The sequence below is a fragment of the Macrotis lagotis genome, chromosome 8 (assembly GCF_037893015.1).
Source record: "Macrotis lagotis isolate mMagLag1 chromosome 8, bilby.v1.9.chrom.fasta, whole genome shotgun sequence".
Lineage (NCBI taxonomy): Eukaryota > Metazoa > Chordata > Mammalia > Peramelemorphia > Peramelidae > Macrotis > Macrotis lagotis.
Window position 1 is genome coordinate 49,085,502 of NC_133665.1, and position 16,156 is coordinate 49,101,657.

At 39.2% G+C, this 16,156-nt stretch overlaps 1 protein-coding gene across 1 annotated transcript in view; it reads left to right on the forward strand.

Annotated features, from left to right (window-relative positions):
* Positions 1-8,390, forward strand: part of CREBBP (CREB binding lysine acetyltransferase) — a 148,331-nt gene extending 139,941 nt beyond the window's left edge. The window contains exon 31 of the mRNA XM_074196859.1: positions 3,299-8,390. Within this exon, the coding sequence (XP_074052960.1) occupies positions 3,299-5,455 (2,157 nt within the window). The 3' untranslated portion in view covers positions 5,456-8,390. The remainder of the gene's footprint in view (positions 1-3,298) is intronic.
* The last annotated feature ends 7,766 nt before the right edge of the window (positions 8,391-16,156 follow it).

Sequence of the window (16,156 nt, forward strand, 5' to 3'; positions counted from 1 at the left end):
TAGTAAATAGTTCAAGTCTGTGTTCAGCCACTGTTTATGTTTATAAATCTGTATAATTGGGTTGCTGAATTTTTGTCCACATCAGTGTGCTAGAGTTCTCTTCTCCAAAGACATCTTATGAAGTTTATTTTAAATTTATCAGTTGAAATTCCCTTTGAAATGCTGTTACACAGGCAGCTGCAGTGGTTAGAGCACTGGCCCTGGAGTCAGGAGGACCTGAGTTCAAATCCAGCCTCAGACGCTTAATAATTGCCTAATTGTGTAACCTCGGGCAATTCACTTGACCCCATTGCCTTAAATAACTGAAAAAAAATTTTTTTAATGCTGTTACAATGAAGATTCTGAATATAAAATATAATCTAGAATCATCAAGGAAGAGAGGACTTTTTATAGGACTGTCATCTTTTGTTAGGTGATATTTCTCAGTGTAGTTTTTATCATAAGTTAAGAGAACCCCAAAATCCATTTTTCAGTGTATATTTTTGCCCTTACATTTTTTAGGACTGATAACAACTCACCTAAAGGAATGTCTTTTTTTTCCCCATCATATTATACATACTCTAGCTGGTGAAATTTGCATCTAGACCCTCCATCCCTGAGACATTTATTTACAAGCTATCAGGAAAAAGCTTCTCCCTTTGAATTCATAAACCCATTTTGTCTAGTTATATAGCTTTTTGATGACTTGTGGCAGCTAACTACATTATTAGTAATATACCCAAGCAAATCTTGCCTTAGCTTACTGTGAGCTCTTGAAAATAGAATAGTGGGGGTGGCTAGGTGGCGTAGTGGATAAAGCACCGGCCCTGGAGTCAGGAGTACCTGGGTTCAAATCCAGTCTCATACACTTAATAATTACCTAGCTGTTGTGGCCTTGGGCAAGCCACTTGACTCCATTTGCCTTGCGAAAAAGAAAAAAAAAGAAAATACAATAGGTCAGGGCCAAGAGCTTATAGGATTGCTTATATTCCTCAGCCTCGTTTTTGAGAAGTATAGAGCAGTTTTGTACTTAGCCTTTAATATCAGGAGATAGTTTCTAGGTACATTGAAATAGTCATTAATGCCTTATCTTTTGTTTGGTTTTAGTTTGTTGGGTTTTTTTGTAAGGCAATGGGTAAGTGTCTTGCCCAAAGCCAGACAGGCAATTTTAAGTGTATGCGGTCAGATTTGAACCCAGGTCCTCCTGACTCCAGAGTCGGTGCTTTATCCACTGCGCCACCTAGCCACCCCAATGCCTTGTTATCTTTCATCAGTTTTCTTCAGCTATAATGCTTTTTCACATATTTGAGTTTGCAAATTTTTAATTTAAATTTAAAAAATCCTTTTTGAGAAAACTGTTGGCGGCTAGTTGGCGCAGTGGATAAAGCACCGATTCTGGAGTCAGGAGTACCTGGGTTCAAATCCAGTCTCAGACACTTAATAATTACCTAGCTGTGTGGCCTTGAGCAAGCCATTTAACCCCATTTGCCTTGCAAAAACCTAAAAATATATATATATAATTTTGCAATAGTAAATCAGTAGTTCTTGGTCTTTTTTTTTAAACCTGGTAGTCCCTTCTGCCCACTATTCCATATTTAAACATCATTTCCTTAGGGAAAAAATGAATCCTAGGAATGTGTTTTGTTAAAGAATAACAGGAATGGGGGCAGCTAGGTGGCGTAGTGGATAAAGCACCAGCCCTGGAGTCAAGAGTACCTGAGTTCAAATCCGGTCAAATCCGGTCTCAGACACTTAATAATTACCTAGCTGTGTGGCCTTGGGCAAGCCACTTAACCCCATTGCCTTGCAAAAAAAAAATAGCAGGAATGAGTTGTACTAGGAATAGTGAATAATTTGAAAGTACAAAATTGTTGTCTAAAATACATTAGACTGCGGTAGGAAGTGAGGTCAATCTAGCATCTTTTAAGTTTCCTTCATTCGGGGCAGCTAAGTGGTACAGTGAATAGAGCACTGATTTTGTTTAGTGTGGTTTTTTTTTGTTTTTGTTTTTTTTTTGCAAGGCACAGTGGGTTTAAGTGGCTTGCCCAAGGCCACACAGCTAGGTAATTATTAAGTGTCTGAGGCCCGATTTGAAGTCAGGTATACTCCTGACTCCAGGGCCGGTGATCTATCCACTGCGCCACCTAGCCTCCTGAGCACTGGTCTTGGAGTCAGGAGGGCCTGAGTTCATATCTGGCCTCAGACATTTAATAATTATCTAGCCATGTGACCTTGGGCAAGTCACTTAACCTCATTGCTTTGCAAAAAAAAAAAAGGAAGAACAAAAACTAGATGCGTTTTATTTCATTCTTCCTTCTCTTATGGCCCTCAAAGGGCATCAGTCCGACATTCTAAAACTTAATCTGGGATAATTGGTTATTTGATTAACATATATGTTCTTGAAGTATTATCTCATTCTTTAAATTAGATCTTTCCTCCCAAGTTAGAAAAGTTTTTATTGAAACAATAGCCAATATATTTTGATTTGTCATTTTAGTGAGAACTATGCAATAGCTCAGCTTCATTTACTTAAGCATTTAGCGAACCCACTGAGGGCTGCATAAAATCTCCCTGCTGCCCACATTTTAAACAGCCCTGCCTTTAGGTGACAAATGCCAGTCTTTATTGTCAGATTGCCTGTAATTTGGTGATCAGCTGAGAGAGAGAAATAAAACAAGTAATGTTCTTTCTCCAACTGGATCATAAGAACACTCAACAGTCTGTGGTCTTCTCTCTCTCTCTCTCAACAAATGCAAACATCCCCCATGCAAAGAACCCATGCCCTCATCCCTAACACCTCTATTATGAAGTTTGTTTTCATTTATTTGTTATTGTATATATAATTGTTAAGAAATATGCAATGAGTTTCACATCTCTTAGTATAAATTTTCCTATGTGTAAAATCTAAAAGTTGATCCTAGGGGAACTCATAGTAATGACAGAGTTAGGGTGTTGAGTATATGGTGATAGGTTTGTGATGATGAATTGATTATACTCTGTTGAAGATCCCCAAGCTGTTTTAAGGACTACTGGATCAAGATGATGAGGTAATGCTACATGTCATATGTATTGCTCCTAAATTTAAATTAACTTGTCTTGCTTACAGTGTTGAATCACTTTAGCTAATTTGGAATAACCATAAGATAGTAAAACTCTTTGGGTCATAAGAACTGAAATAGATTGTGGGACAATTCTCTTTTGAAAGGGGAAGGTGAAGATAACGAATAAATGTTAGTCTTATTTCTCCAGTGGTAGTGATCTAATGTATTATACCACATTATAAGATTGATTTTTTTTGTTTGTTTCCCTTTAATTAAAGGATTATGACCTTTGCATTAACTGCTACAACACTAAGAGTCATGACCATAAAATGGTTAAATGGGGCTTGGGCTTGGATGATGAGAGCAACAGCCAGGGAGAACAGCAGTCTAAGAGCCCCCAGGAGTCCCGGCGCCTGAGCATTCAGCGTTGCATCCAGTCCTTGGTCCATGCCTGCCAGTGTCGAAATGCAAACTGCTCCTTGCCATCTTGTCAGAAGATGAAACGGGTTGTTCAGCATACCAAGGGCTGCAAGCGCAAGACCAACGGAGGCTGCCCTGTATGCAAACAGCTCATCGCCCTTTGTTGCTACCATGCCAAACACTGCCAAGAGAACAAATGTCCTGTGCCATTCTGCCTCAACATCAAACACAAGCTCCGACAGCAGCAGATTCAGCACCGCCTGCAGCAGGCTCAGCTCATGCGTCGACGAATGGCCACCATGAACACCCGCAATGTGCCTCAGCAAAGTTTGCCTTCTCCTACCTCAGCAACACCTGGTACCCCTACCCAGCAGCCCAGCACTCCCCAGACCCCTCAGCCACCTCCCCAGCCTCAGCCTTCCCCTGTGAGCATGTCACCAGCTGGCTTCCCCAGCGTGGCCAGAACACAGCCCCCAACCACAGTCTCCACTGGAAAACCGACAAGTCAGGTGGCGGCACCACCACCTCCTGCACAGCCCCCTCCAGCAGCTGTGGAAGCAGCTCGGCAGATTGAGCGAGAAGCTCAGCAACAGCAGCATCTGTATAGAGTCAATAGCATCAACAACGGCCTGCCCCCAGGGCGCCCAGGCATGGTGAGTCAAGCTGTAGGGCCTGTTAATCAGATGCCTCAGGTCGGCATGAACGTTCCCCGACCCAGCCCAGTGACTGGGCCAGTCATCTCTAACATGCAGCCAGGCCAGTGGCAGCCAGCTCCCATCCCCCAGCAGCAATCAATGGCAGGAATGCAGAGGCCCGTCATGCCCATGCCGGCGCAGCAGACCGTGGTTGGACCACGCATGCCAGGAGTACAGCCCCCTCGGACCATCCCACCCGCCAACGCCTTGCAGGATTTGTTACGGACACTGAAATCCCCCAGTTCACCGCAGCAGCAGCAGCAGGTGCTGAATATCCTTAAAGCAAATCCTCAGCTAATGGCAGCTTTCATAAAGCAGCGAACAGCTAAGTATGTGGCTAACCAGCCTGGAATGCAGCCCCAGAGCAGCCTCCAGCAGCAGCCTGGGATGCAGCAGCCCATCATGCACACACAGCCTGCTTTACAGAACATGAGTGCAATGCAAGCAGGCGTGCAGAGGCCCAATGTCCCCCCACAGCAGCCAGGGATGGGAGGCATGACTCCCCAGGGGCAGGCGGTTAACATCATGAACACCGGGCACAATCCCAGCATGGCCAGTATGAATCCACAGTACAGAGAAATGATTCGGAGGCAGTTGCTGCAGCAGCAGCAGCAGCAACAGCAACAGCAGCAGCAGCAGCAGCAGGGCAGTGCTGGGATGGCTGGGCCCATGGCTGGGCATGGCCAGTTCCAGCAGCCTCAAGGACCTGGGGGCTATCCCCAAGCCATGCAGCAGCAAAGGATGCAGCAACACTTATCCATCCAGGGTGGCTCCATGGGTCAGATGGCTCAAATGGGACAACTGAGCCAGATGGGCCAGCCTGGCCTGGGGGCTGATGGCACTTCCAATATCCAGCAAGCCCTGCAGCAGCGAATCCTGCAGCAGCAGCAGATGAAGCAGCAGATAGGTTCCCCGGGCCAGCCTAACCCTATGAGCCCCCAGCAGCACATGCTCTCAGGACAGCCACAGGCATCTCATCTCCCCGGCCAGCAGATAGCCACCTCCCTCAGTAACCAGGTGCGGTCTCCAGCCCCTGTCCAGTCTCCTCGTCCCCAGTCCCAACCACCACATTCCAGCCCATCACCAAGGATACAACCCCAGCCTTCACCACACCACGTCTCACCCCAGACTGGTTCCCCCCATCCAGGACTTGCAGTTACCATGGCTAGTTCCATGGATCAGGGACATTTGGGTAACCCCGAACAGAGTGCAATGCTTCCGCAACTAAACACCCCAAACAGGAGTGCGTTGTCCAATGAATTATCTCTGGTCGGTGATACCACAGGAGACACACTAGAAAAATTTGTGGAGGGTTTGTAGCATTATGGGAGCATCACCTTTTTTTTTCCCCTTTTCATGTTCTTGGACATTTTGTACTGAAAATCCAGACATCTAGGTTGTTTTTGATCCTAGATGGAACTGCTACTTCCAAGCCATGGAAGGACGAATTGCTGTTTAAAGAAACAATACAAAGAATATATTTTTTGTTAAAACCAGTTGATTAAATATCTGGTCTCCTTTTTTCTTTTTTCCTTTTTTCTTTTTTTTTTGTTTTGTTTTGTTTTTTGGGGATGGGGGATGTGGGAGGGGTGGTTTTGTTTGAATTCTTTTTTTGTCTTTGATGGTGACTCATGTCTTTTTTTTAAATGGGGAAAACAAGTTCATTATATTCATATTTTTTATTTGTATTTTCAAGACTTTAAACATTTGTGTTTAAAAGTGAGAAGAAAAAATAATATTCAGAAACTGATTCCTGAAATAATGCAAGCTTATAATGTGTCCCGGTAACTTTCTGACATGTTCCGGGAAGATTTTTTTTTCTATAGTGAACTCTGCGGGCGTTCCAAGTATTACCCCTGGAAGATAGGAATTGACTCTTGCGTGCACACACACACACACACACGCACACATGCACACATACACCACACACACACATACCACACATGCACGCACACATCACACACACACACACACACACACTATACATACTGGCTTATGCCAAAATCCTTGTCTTGCAGATGTAGAAATTGTTGCTTTGTTTCTCTGATAAAACTGGTTTTAGACGATAAAATAGGGATGATCACTCTTAGACCGTGCTGATTTTAATAGAGAAGAAACATTCTTTTCTTTCTTCTATGTGAAACTTGAAATGAGGAAAAGCAATTCTAGTGTAAATCATGCAAGCTCTATAATTACTATAAATAAGAAAATCCAAGAAGATTCAATCACTGTATAGAATGGTAAAATACCAACTCATTTCTTACTTATTATATCATATTGTTAAATAAACTGTGTGCAACAGACAAAAAGGGTGGTCCTTCTTGAATTCATGTACATGGTATTAACACTTAGTGTTTGGGGTTTTTTGTTATGAAAATGCTGTTTTCAACATTGTATTTGGACTATGCATGTCTTTTTTTCCCATTGTATATAAAGTACTGCTTAAAATTGATATAAATTACTGAAGTTTTTAACATGTATTCTGTTCTTTAAGATCCATGTAAGAATGTTTAAGGTTTTTATTTATTTATATATTTTTTTGAATTCTGTTCTTTGTAAGACATGATTCTGGTTATTCACTCATAGAAACAGCCTGGGGCATTGGTAGTGGTGGCATGGTTTATGACATATTTAGGTAATATGTCCGGTGAAGAGCAGCCTTTTTAGAGTATTTCCTTGGGAATGAGTGAGGCAAGGTCAGTCTATATCCCATACAGTTAATGCTTACAGGTATTCATAAGTTATATAATAGATGAATAACCATTTCTTTAAAAGGGCCTTGGATGCAACTTTATATTTTTTCTTTTGTTTTCTTTTTTGACCCATCCTACCTCCTTTCTCAGCCCTTATGAAATACTGGATGAAGAGACTACATCCAGTTGCTTAGTATGGGTGGCAGTCATTGTTCCTGAATAGAAGATCTAGACCTGGTTTCATGAGCAACCAGAAAGCCAGAAGAAGGTTTACATTAGGTGTTGTCTTTGGTTCCCAACTGTTCTACCTGACCATTTGGCTTAAAATAGTACTGCCTGCATTAAAGGTGGTAATTACAGACTCTTCTACCTCCAGAATGTATCCTGATCCATTGTTATAGTTGGCTCTTGCTTATCTGGCCCAAGCTAAATCCCATATTCTTGGGGAAGGAAGTATTCAGTATCTGTTATGAACTGAGCCAAAAGAGTAAGGTTCTCTAGTCAGGGAATTTGCTAATGGAAGTTCACCATTCTTCCTACCAATAATTCTTGAACTGGCCCCAGGCCAATAATGTGATTAAATTTGGCCATCCCAGTCCTGTGGGAGCACCCTGTACTCTCAGACAGGTAGCCTCCCCTTAGGTCCAATTTTCAGATACTCATAATGAGTGGGTTGATCATTTTAATTCCATGATTACTGTAAAAATTGCATACACTTCAGAGAAGGATCGCCATTGGAGAGATTTCAAGTTAGACTAATCTTGTTTAGTCTGCTGCACCATAGGTTGCTAATGACTTGAATTCTATATCTCCTAGTATCCCCAGTCCCTAAATAAGATGGGAATTCTAGATCAAGTGGGTTTTCTGTGGAATAAAAATCATGACCCAAATATACTCCTTTTTGGTCCTCTTGTTTCTGGAGAAATTTTCAAAATGCTTTGTTTCAGAATCAAAATCTGAGGAAACTTTCCCAGTAGCTTAAACCTTGCAATCCACTTTTGCACAGTGTTCCATGATCTGAGTTTTAATAATGTAGATTAGTTGAACTAGACTTGCATCAGATAAGAATGCAGGACAACCTCTCCCTTCCTCTTTCCCAAATGCCCCAGGTCCATCCCCACTGATATAAACAATGCTTATTAGCAGTGCTTAGCTTGCTTAATTTTTACATATATTAGCCCCTGCCAGTATTACCTTTTTACTAGTGGGACAGTATCGGACAGTATGTTAAAACAACAAAGATAATTGTAGCTGGTGATTTGTGAAACTGGAGAGCTATTGGCCCCATACTGTGAATATGGCATACTCCCACCTTGTTTAGTCTTTCTAACCTGTTAAATGAAGAGCATTTCTGTTAAAGGTTTTTCTGCAATTCGAAACTCTTTGTACCAACTTCAACATCTTTGGATTCCTCATCCCATGCAACTGTCTTAAGCAATCAAGATGTCAAAAGATGGGGCTGAGGGTGTGGTCAGTGGACACTAACCCTGAGCTTGTCAGAAGGAAATTGCTGTGAGAAAGATGGAAAGCCCCAATGCTGTGTCTCATGCTGTATACTTAAAAGGGGGGGTGGGGGGGAAAGTCCTATATTTGTGATCAAAAGAGGAAACTTGAAATGTGCTGGTGTTTATAATAAAAGCTGGTAAAACTGCTTGGATTCAAGGATGGTTCCAATTGGCTAGTGACCTTTAGAAATAGTTTAGCAACTGAGTCAAAAGATTGAAGAAACGCAGTTGAGTTTCTCCACACATATTGGTGGGGTGTTTTGTTTCTTTTGGGAGGGGCCATAGGATTTTTGGTGGGTTATATATATAGTTTAGAATTTTTGAAGTTGACTGTAGGAGGAAACCTTTGCCTAAGAAGCATTAATTAGAAAATCTTAGGTTTACTTACCAAGAGCTAATAGAGAAACTCTTGTTTATAAAAAAAAAGATTTTAATATTACTGGAGCCAAAGCTTGCCTTTTTGTTGTTTTTATGTTACAAAAAATGTATTTCATCTCAAAATCAGTTATTAAGGTAAACAGTGATCTCTGAGGAGGTTCGATGGAAAACATTTATATTCCTGGAACCAGAGAGAATCCTTTGGAAACATTTTAACTTAGTAAAAAGGAAAAAATAGCAGCACTTTTAAAGCAAACAACATTCACTCAGTTTGGATCAAGACCCCAGGTATGTATGAAATATGTAAAAGGATATTTACATATTATTTGTAGAGGCTCAATGATAAAATACCATGAAGGCAAATCTAAATTTTTGTATTTTTGAAAAGCAAACTTTTGAAATGTACAATAATCAGGCTACTGGTTCTTAAAAGTTGTTCATGAATTCTGTCTGTGTATAGAGAAGGATTTGTAAAATTAATCCAATTTTGCAAATGACATCAGCTAGTTTAAATATTTCTCTTTGTATATTTTTCCTCAGGTAGTACAAAAGTAAACATTTTGTTCAGTCCCTTTCTTAGCTTTTACAGACAGCTAGGTGGTATAGTGGATAGAGCACAGGCCTTGGAGTCAGGAGGACCTGAGATCAAATTCCGCCTCAGACACTTAATAATTACCTAGCTGTGTGGCCTTGGGAAAGCCACTTAACCCCTTTGCCTTGCAAAAATGTAAATATAGGGGCAGCTAGGTTGCACAGTGGATAGAGCACCTGCCCTGGAGTCAGGAGTACCTGAGTTCAAATCCGGCCTCAGGCACTTTAATAATTACCTAGCTGTGTGGCCTTGGGCAAGCCACTTAACTCCATTGCCTTGCAAAAACTAAAACAAAAAACCTAAATATATATATTTTCTTAAAATTTCTGAATGTCATAAGCATTTTAATAGTTTTTTAACCTGACATTCCTTTGTGAATTTATCCTTCATTTACTGGATGAACAATTCCTTGTAATAGATTCTTTAAAAGAGAAAGCATTTCAGGTTTGACAGAATTCTGATAGGAAAAGAAATGTAGCTATTCAAGATGTACTGTTTCAGTTTAACTATTTCTTGACCAACAACTCATTTAACAGTAGGCCACTCTGTAAGATGAAACAGTTTGGGTCTAAATTCTAAATGTTAGTCCTGAGAGACTTTTTTTAGGGGCAGGGCATTCAAACCCTTTTCCTAGTTTGAACCACCTTATGAATATTTTTTTAAAAGAAAAAACATAGAAGTTTAGTTAGATTTATTATGGAGATCCTAGAAGTCTTAGTGCAATTTTGATCTATTGATGCTTGAAACTGTACCTCAGTCTTTTCAACCAGCTTGTAGGATGGAAGTCGATAACACCTACATCTAATTCTAGTTCTGTCATTGATAAACCATAACATTTAGTTGGTTACTTACCTAGACTTCCATTTCCTCATCTGTGAGGTGAATATTTGGATTAAAGTGACCCACCCTTCATGCAGAGCCCTGCTATCTAGGGTCCTGTCATTATCCATATTGCTTGGCATCCCCACCCCCTTGTCTAGCTTTTTCTAGCTTTTCTTTTTTCTTCCCCTCTCTTTTCTGTCCATCATTCCCTTCAGGAGTTCTTAGACTTTTTTGTGTTGTGAATTCCTTTATTAGCCTGATTAAACTGATGAACTCTTTCACATAATGTTTTTTAATGCACAAAATAAAATACATCAGCTTAACAGGCAATCAGTTATATTGAAATGTAATTTGGTTCATATACTCTCAAATCATGTATAGACACATGCACACACACATAAACATAGCCCAAGAATCCCTGTTAAAAATCCAAAGATGAAATTGAGCCAAAAAAACAAGGTTTCCTTGTTTCATTGATAAGCTTAAGGGAGCTTCTTTGTTCCCCAATCCCAAAGTTAAAAATGCTGCAGGTGTAAAGTGGAACTTGAAGACAGGAAAAACACAAGATAGCACACAATCATAGCAATCAAATGTCTACTGGCAATGCCAGATTCTCCAGCCACTGCAACTTTTTTGGGTTGTGGTTCTTAATGGTAAAGAAGCTACTTATATTATGGTGCTAAAATAAGCAATAAAGAATAAATGGGCTTAAAATTTGCAACAGTTAACTTGAAGTCAAAGCTTTGTGAGCACCCATTAGAAGACAATGGAATTACCTTCTTTCTGGAATGTATTGCAAATGAATACCTAAAGTAGTAACATGAAAACAGACTTCTAAGAAAATTTTTAATATAGATAATGATAAATTTGAAAGGCAGAATTCCTTTATTTAGTTAATTTGCCCTAAATTTGAGGCAGATTCTTTGGTGCAGAGAAATTTGACTACCTGTTTGCTGTAAGCTAAGAAAGTCTGTTATTTAGGATTCAAAGTATAAGAACTTTCCAAATCTGAACAAGCAGCACCTCGGCTCCATTGAATAGAGCACAAGAAAACACCTTTTTTTTTTTTTTTTTTTGCAGTTCTTGACCTTTGTGAGATGTGCTCCTTTTCACCCCTCTCAAAATGATTTTTTCAAATACATAAAACAATTACCTAAAATCAGAGACAATTACATTGAAATACAATGATCAAAATGTGTAGGCAGAAAATCTATAGACCACAGGTTAAGAAGTACTGTCCAAGGGGTTTTTAAGAAGATCCCTAAGGGACAGCTGGTTGGCCCAGTGAATAAAGTACTGGCTATGTAGTCAGGAGGACTTGAGTTGAAAAAAGGCCTCAGACATTTGATACTACCTGTATGACTCTGAGCATGTCACTTAACCACTTTGCCTCATGAAAACCAAAAACAAAAAAGTTCCTTAGCACAATGTAATGAGGATCTCAGTCCACATCACTGATAGGGGTGTAGGAGGATGTTAGGGAAAAACATACATAGATGAACTGTAGTCCTAATTCACCCCCATCCCTCCCCTCAAAAAAATTCCCTTGCTCATGGATTCACAGAGAATTTTCTATTTGTACTGAAATTGAATAGAAATTTTCTCTTAAACCTGAACTTAGCAGAACTAAACAGGACTTGCCAAGTTGCATAGGTGAACTTAAGGATAATATTTTGGGGTTGGGTTTTTTTTTTTTTGCAAAGAGTTGAATGACTTGCCCACGTTCACACAGCTAAGTAAATATTAAATGTCTGAGGTGGGATTTAAATCTGGTCCTGTCTCCAGAGCCAGTGTATCACCTAGCTGCCCCCTCTCCCCCCCACAGGATAATTAGGGTGTTGATTCTGTGTCAGTTTTGATTTCACAAACACTTGACAAACTACAAGTATGTGATCAGTGCCATAAATATGATTAATTCTTATTTTGCAAATGAAACCATTTCCAGGATTATGACTACCCCATAGCCACATAATTTAGTACGTGTTCAAAGTGGGATTTGTACCAGATTCTTTTGATCTTCATTCTCTCCATTAAACAATGCCATACAGAAAAATCCAAGAAACATGAAGTTCAAAAATCACGATAGTTGTACCACAACAAAACAATTCATTTTAAGAAAGTGAAGGGAAGACAATTCCATGATAGCAAGGGGGGAGGTGCTGTAAGGGCTTAGGACACTGGGAATATATGAATGCTCATGAGAGGCAAAATCATCTGTTGGGTGTCACCTTCAGAGTCTAGCAATGGTTATTCTATGGGAAAAGATGTTGGATGTTGGTAACTTGACCCTTAAAAGTTCTTTCTTGGAGATGGCTAGGTGGCATAGTGAATAAAGCACCGGCCCTGGAGTCAGGAGTACCTGGGTTCAAATGCGGTCTCAGACACTTAATAATTACCTAGCTGTGTGGCCTTGGGCAAGCCACTTAACCCCGTTTGCCGTCTGCCTTTCAAAAAAAACCCTAAAAGTTCTTTCTTTACCACAATCTCAGGTAGGTGGTATTTTTAATCGCCATTTTACTGCTGAAGAAAAGTCTCAGACATGAAATGATTTGCTCAAAACCTTTCATGTCCATTATACCATTCTGAAAATGGAAAAGGATCTCAAGTCCTAAATTCAACAAACAGTACCTGAATGATAATAGACAATACCCACAATAAACACAGAAGATGGAAGAGCCAAAATTGAATAATCCTTGCCCCCAAGGAGCTTGTGGTCCAGTGGGAAGAATGCCAACATACATATGTGAGCATGGAGGGAACGCTAATAGCTTCGGTGGTAGGGTTTACAGAGAAAGTAGAACTTGAAGAAAAAAAATTCTTTAGGACAAACATGAGAAAATATAAATATGGAGAATAGACTGGAGTGGACAATGTAGCAGCTAATTGGAGTTCAGGGAACAGTTAATTCTTTGGAATGCAGCATGCATCAGAAGGAAACAGTAAATCTGGGCAGGCAGGTTTGGGGGCCAAAATATGGTGATTTAAATTGATATACCCTAAAAGGAATAAAAAAAAAACCTGGCTTTTTTGAGGTGACATAATTATTAGCTGTTGGTCTCTGATCTGCCCCACCCCACCCCAGGGAATACCGAAAGACCTCTTGATACACTCAGGAAAATAGATTTGGCTGTATGTTCTTTCCAGTAGGGAGTAGAGGGAAAATTAGGGCAAGAGCTAAGGGGACTGGGCAGCTAGGTGGATAGAGCACCAGTCCTGGAGTCATGAGTATCTGAGTTCAATCTGGTCTCAGACAATAATTGCCTAGCTGTGTGACCTTGGGCAAGTCACTTAATCCCATTGCCTTAAATGTTAAAAAAAAAATTTTTTAAAGCTAAGGGGACAAGAACCCAAGAAGAAAGAAAAGGTGATATCTTTGAGGGGCAGAAGCTACCAATATACTGTTTGAGTCTTGGAATACCTGGTGACTTTGAAAAAATTTGGTATTTTCCTTAAATGAGTAGAAGACAGTGTTACTAGCAAATTTAAACTATTTCCAAGATATGAAGAATCATAAAATTCAGCCAAAAGTGCTATCTGATCATCTATTACAAAGACCTCATACTGTCTTATCAATCTAACTTCATTTTGGAAGTAAGAGACACTTTATGGGGAGCAATAGGTATGATAGATAAAAAGTTTAGAAGACAATTACTGGGTAATATATTTTGTTAATTATGGCTAGTGAGTAGTTAAAATGCTTATATATTCTTGGAAGCATGGGTGTTCCCAATAGTTGGAAATCTGTTCTTATTGATTAATAAGAGAATCTCATTAGATGGGCTTATTCTAATGAAGATTTAAGGGAAGATGATTCTATTCTCTTAGCCTTTGACCCAGAGACCATCTCTGCTCAGACCATCCCTGCCTAGGGCAATCTAGACAAGGAATCCACCTCCACTCCAACCTGTCTCACTAGAGCACAATGGGCTGGAATTCACTGACTTTTAGATCACATCTAAGCTTTCTAAGTTGGAGGAGTCTCTTCCCAGATTTCCTCTTATCATTTGCCATCTTCAGAGACTAAGCTTTGACCTAAACTTCAAATGAGGAAATAGCAAAGAAAAAATCCTAGATCAGCCCCATTATTAACAATTGGTTATTTAATAACTTCTCTCAATATAATCTCATTTCTGTCATATGTAACAATTTCATAAGTAGCTGGAAAAAGTGATTCAGGTCAACTACTATAGAAATCACATATACTAGACTGTGAAGCCAAAAACAAACAAAAAACGTATCCAAAGACTGCATATAAAGAACATTTAGAAATTGTAGATGCAGAAGTTACCGTGTTTAAACAGAAACCAAACAGAAAATTCAAATAATTTCATAGATTAGATTTGTTGGTTTGGTTTGTTAAATTAGTTGATTTAAAAAAACAGAATCAAAAACAATTTCAGAGGATGGCAAAAGGATTGGTACAATTTCAGCCCAACCTATAACAATTGTAGTTCTCAGCAGTGAAAAAACATGAATTCATTCATGCCCCCCCCCAACACACACACACACACACACACACACACACACATTTCTCAAAGTTTGTTTTGGAAAAAGACTAGGAAACATACTATCCCCCTTTGCAGATTTGGGAGACCTGTGTATGAAATATGTGTACTTCTAGACATTGTTGAAATTTTTGGTTATTTTGTTGAGCTTTACTCCTATTTTTTTTTCTTTTTCAATTTATTGAAAAGGATAAAGGTAACCTGTGTTTATGTGACTTGGATCTTTAAACTTTTTTTTGAATCCTAATCTTTTAAATTTAGTAATCCATCAAATGTGTTGGGTAACTAAATTAACTAAAAAGTGTCTTCTCTTTGTATATGGTATTTAATTTTTCAAAGAACTTTAATATCCTTTCTTTTAATTTTTCTTTACAAGTACTCAATAAATTTTATAAAGAGGTAAAGGGGGCAGCTAGGTGGCGCAGTGGATAGAGCCCTGGGGTCAGGAATGCCTGAGTTCAAATCAGGTCTCAGATACTTAATAATTACCTAGATGTGTGGCCTTGGGCAAATTGCTTAACCCCATTTACTTTGAAAAAACCTAAAAAAAAAGTGGTAAAGGAAATTATCTCTAATATACAAATAGAAGGAAAGAAGAAACAAACCTGAAGGATATTTATTATGAAATAGATAGACCTTGTTTCTGAGAGAAGTCTGAGGTCATTAAAGATTAAGACAGTAGCTTACTCTTCTATTTTTATTCTGGGTATAGCTTGTCCATTTGTATTGTCTATCTACAATAAATATATGAATGGACAAATTCATTTAACTGCGTATCATAATCTGAACCACAAGCATTCTTTGTCTAATTATTGTTTCTTGTGTGAATGGTTCATCCAAATACTTTTGAGCCAATGAGTTGGTCAATAAAGTTATTAAGCACTTACCTTACCATGTGCCAGGAACTAAGACAGTGAAATGCAGAGAAAAGTTAAAAAAAAAAATCCAGTCCTTGTTCTAAATATTACCTTCTAAATACCACACACTGTCCTAAGTAGGTTTACAAAGAAAGACCAAGGACTGCTATCAAGTTGCTCCATCTAGGACCATGCAAAGTGTATATAGTAAATGAACTTAATCTAAAGTGGACAGGCTTTGGCAACTGGGTAGATCAGGAAAGATTCAGATTTGACCTGAGAATTGAAGGAAGCCAAGAAGATGAGGGGCCAGTGAGCTGGAGGTAAGGGAGCAGTACACTCCAGGTATGGGGTTCAGACAGTGCTGTATTTCCCTCAGTTAAAGAAAGTCTGAGTAGTCACATTCAAACATAAGTGTGGCAAAGTAAAGCATAGAAAAGAGGCAAGTTCTTTTAAAAAAATACATATATTTATTTTTCCAACTACATGCAAAGATAGTGTTCAACAATCATTTTTTGCAAGATTTCATATTTTTCTCCTTCCCAATAGAAAGTGATTTAATATGGGTTTATATGTATATATATATATATATATAATAACTATGTTAAACATAAATCCATATTAAACATGTGAAAGAAGAATCAAATCAAAAATATGAGGGGGGGAAGT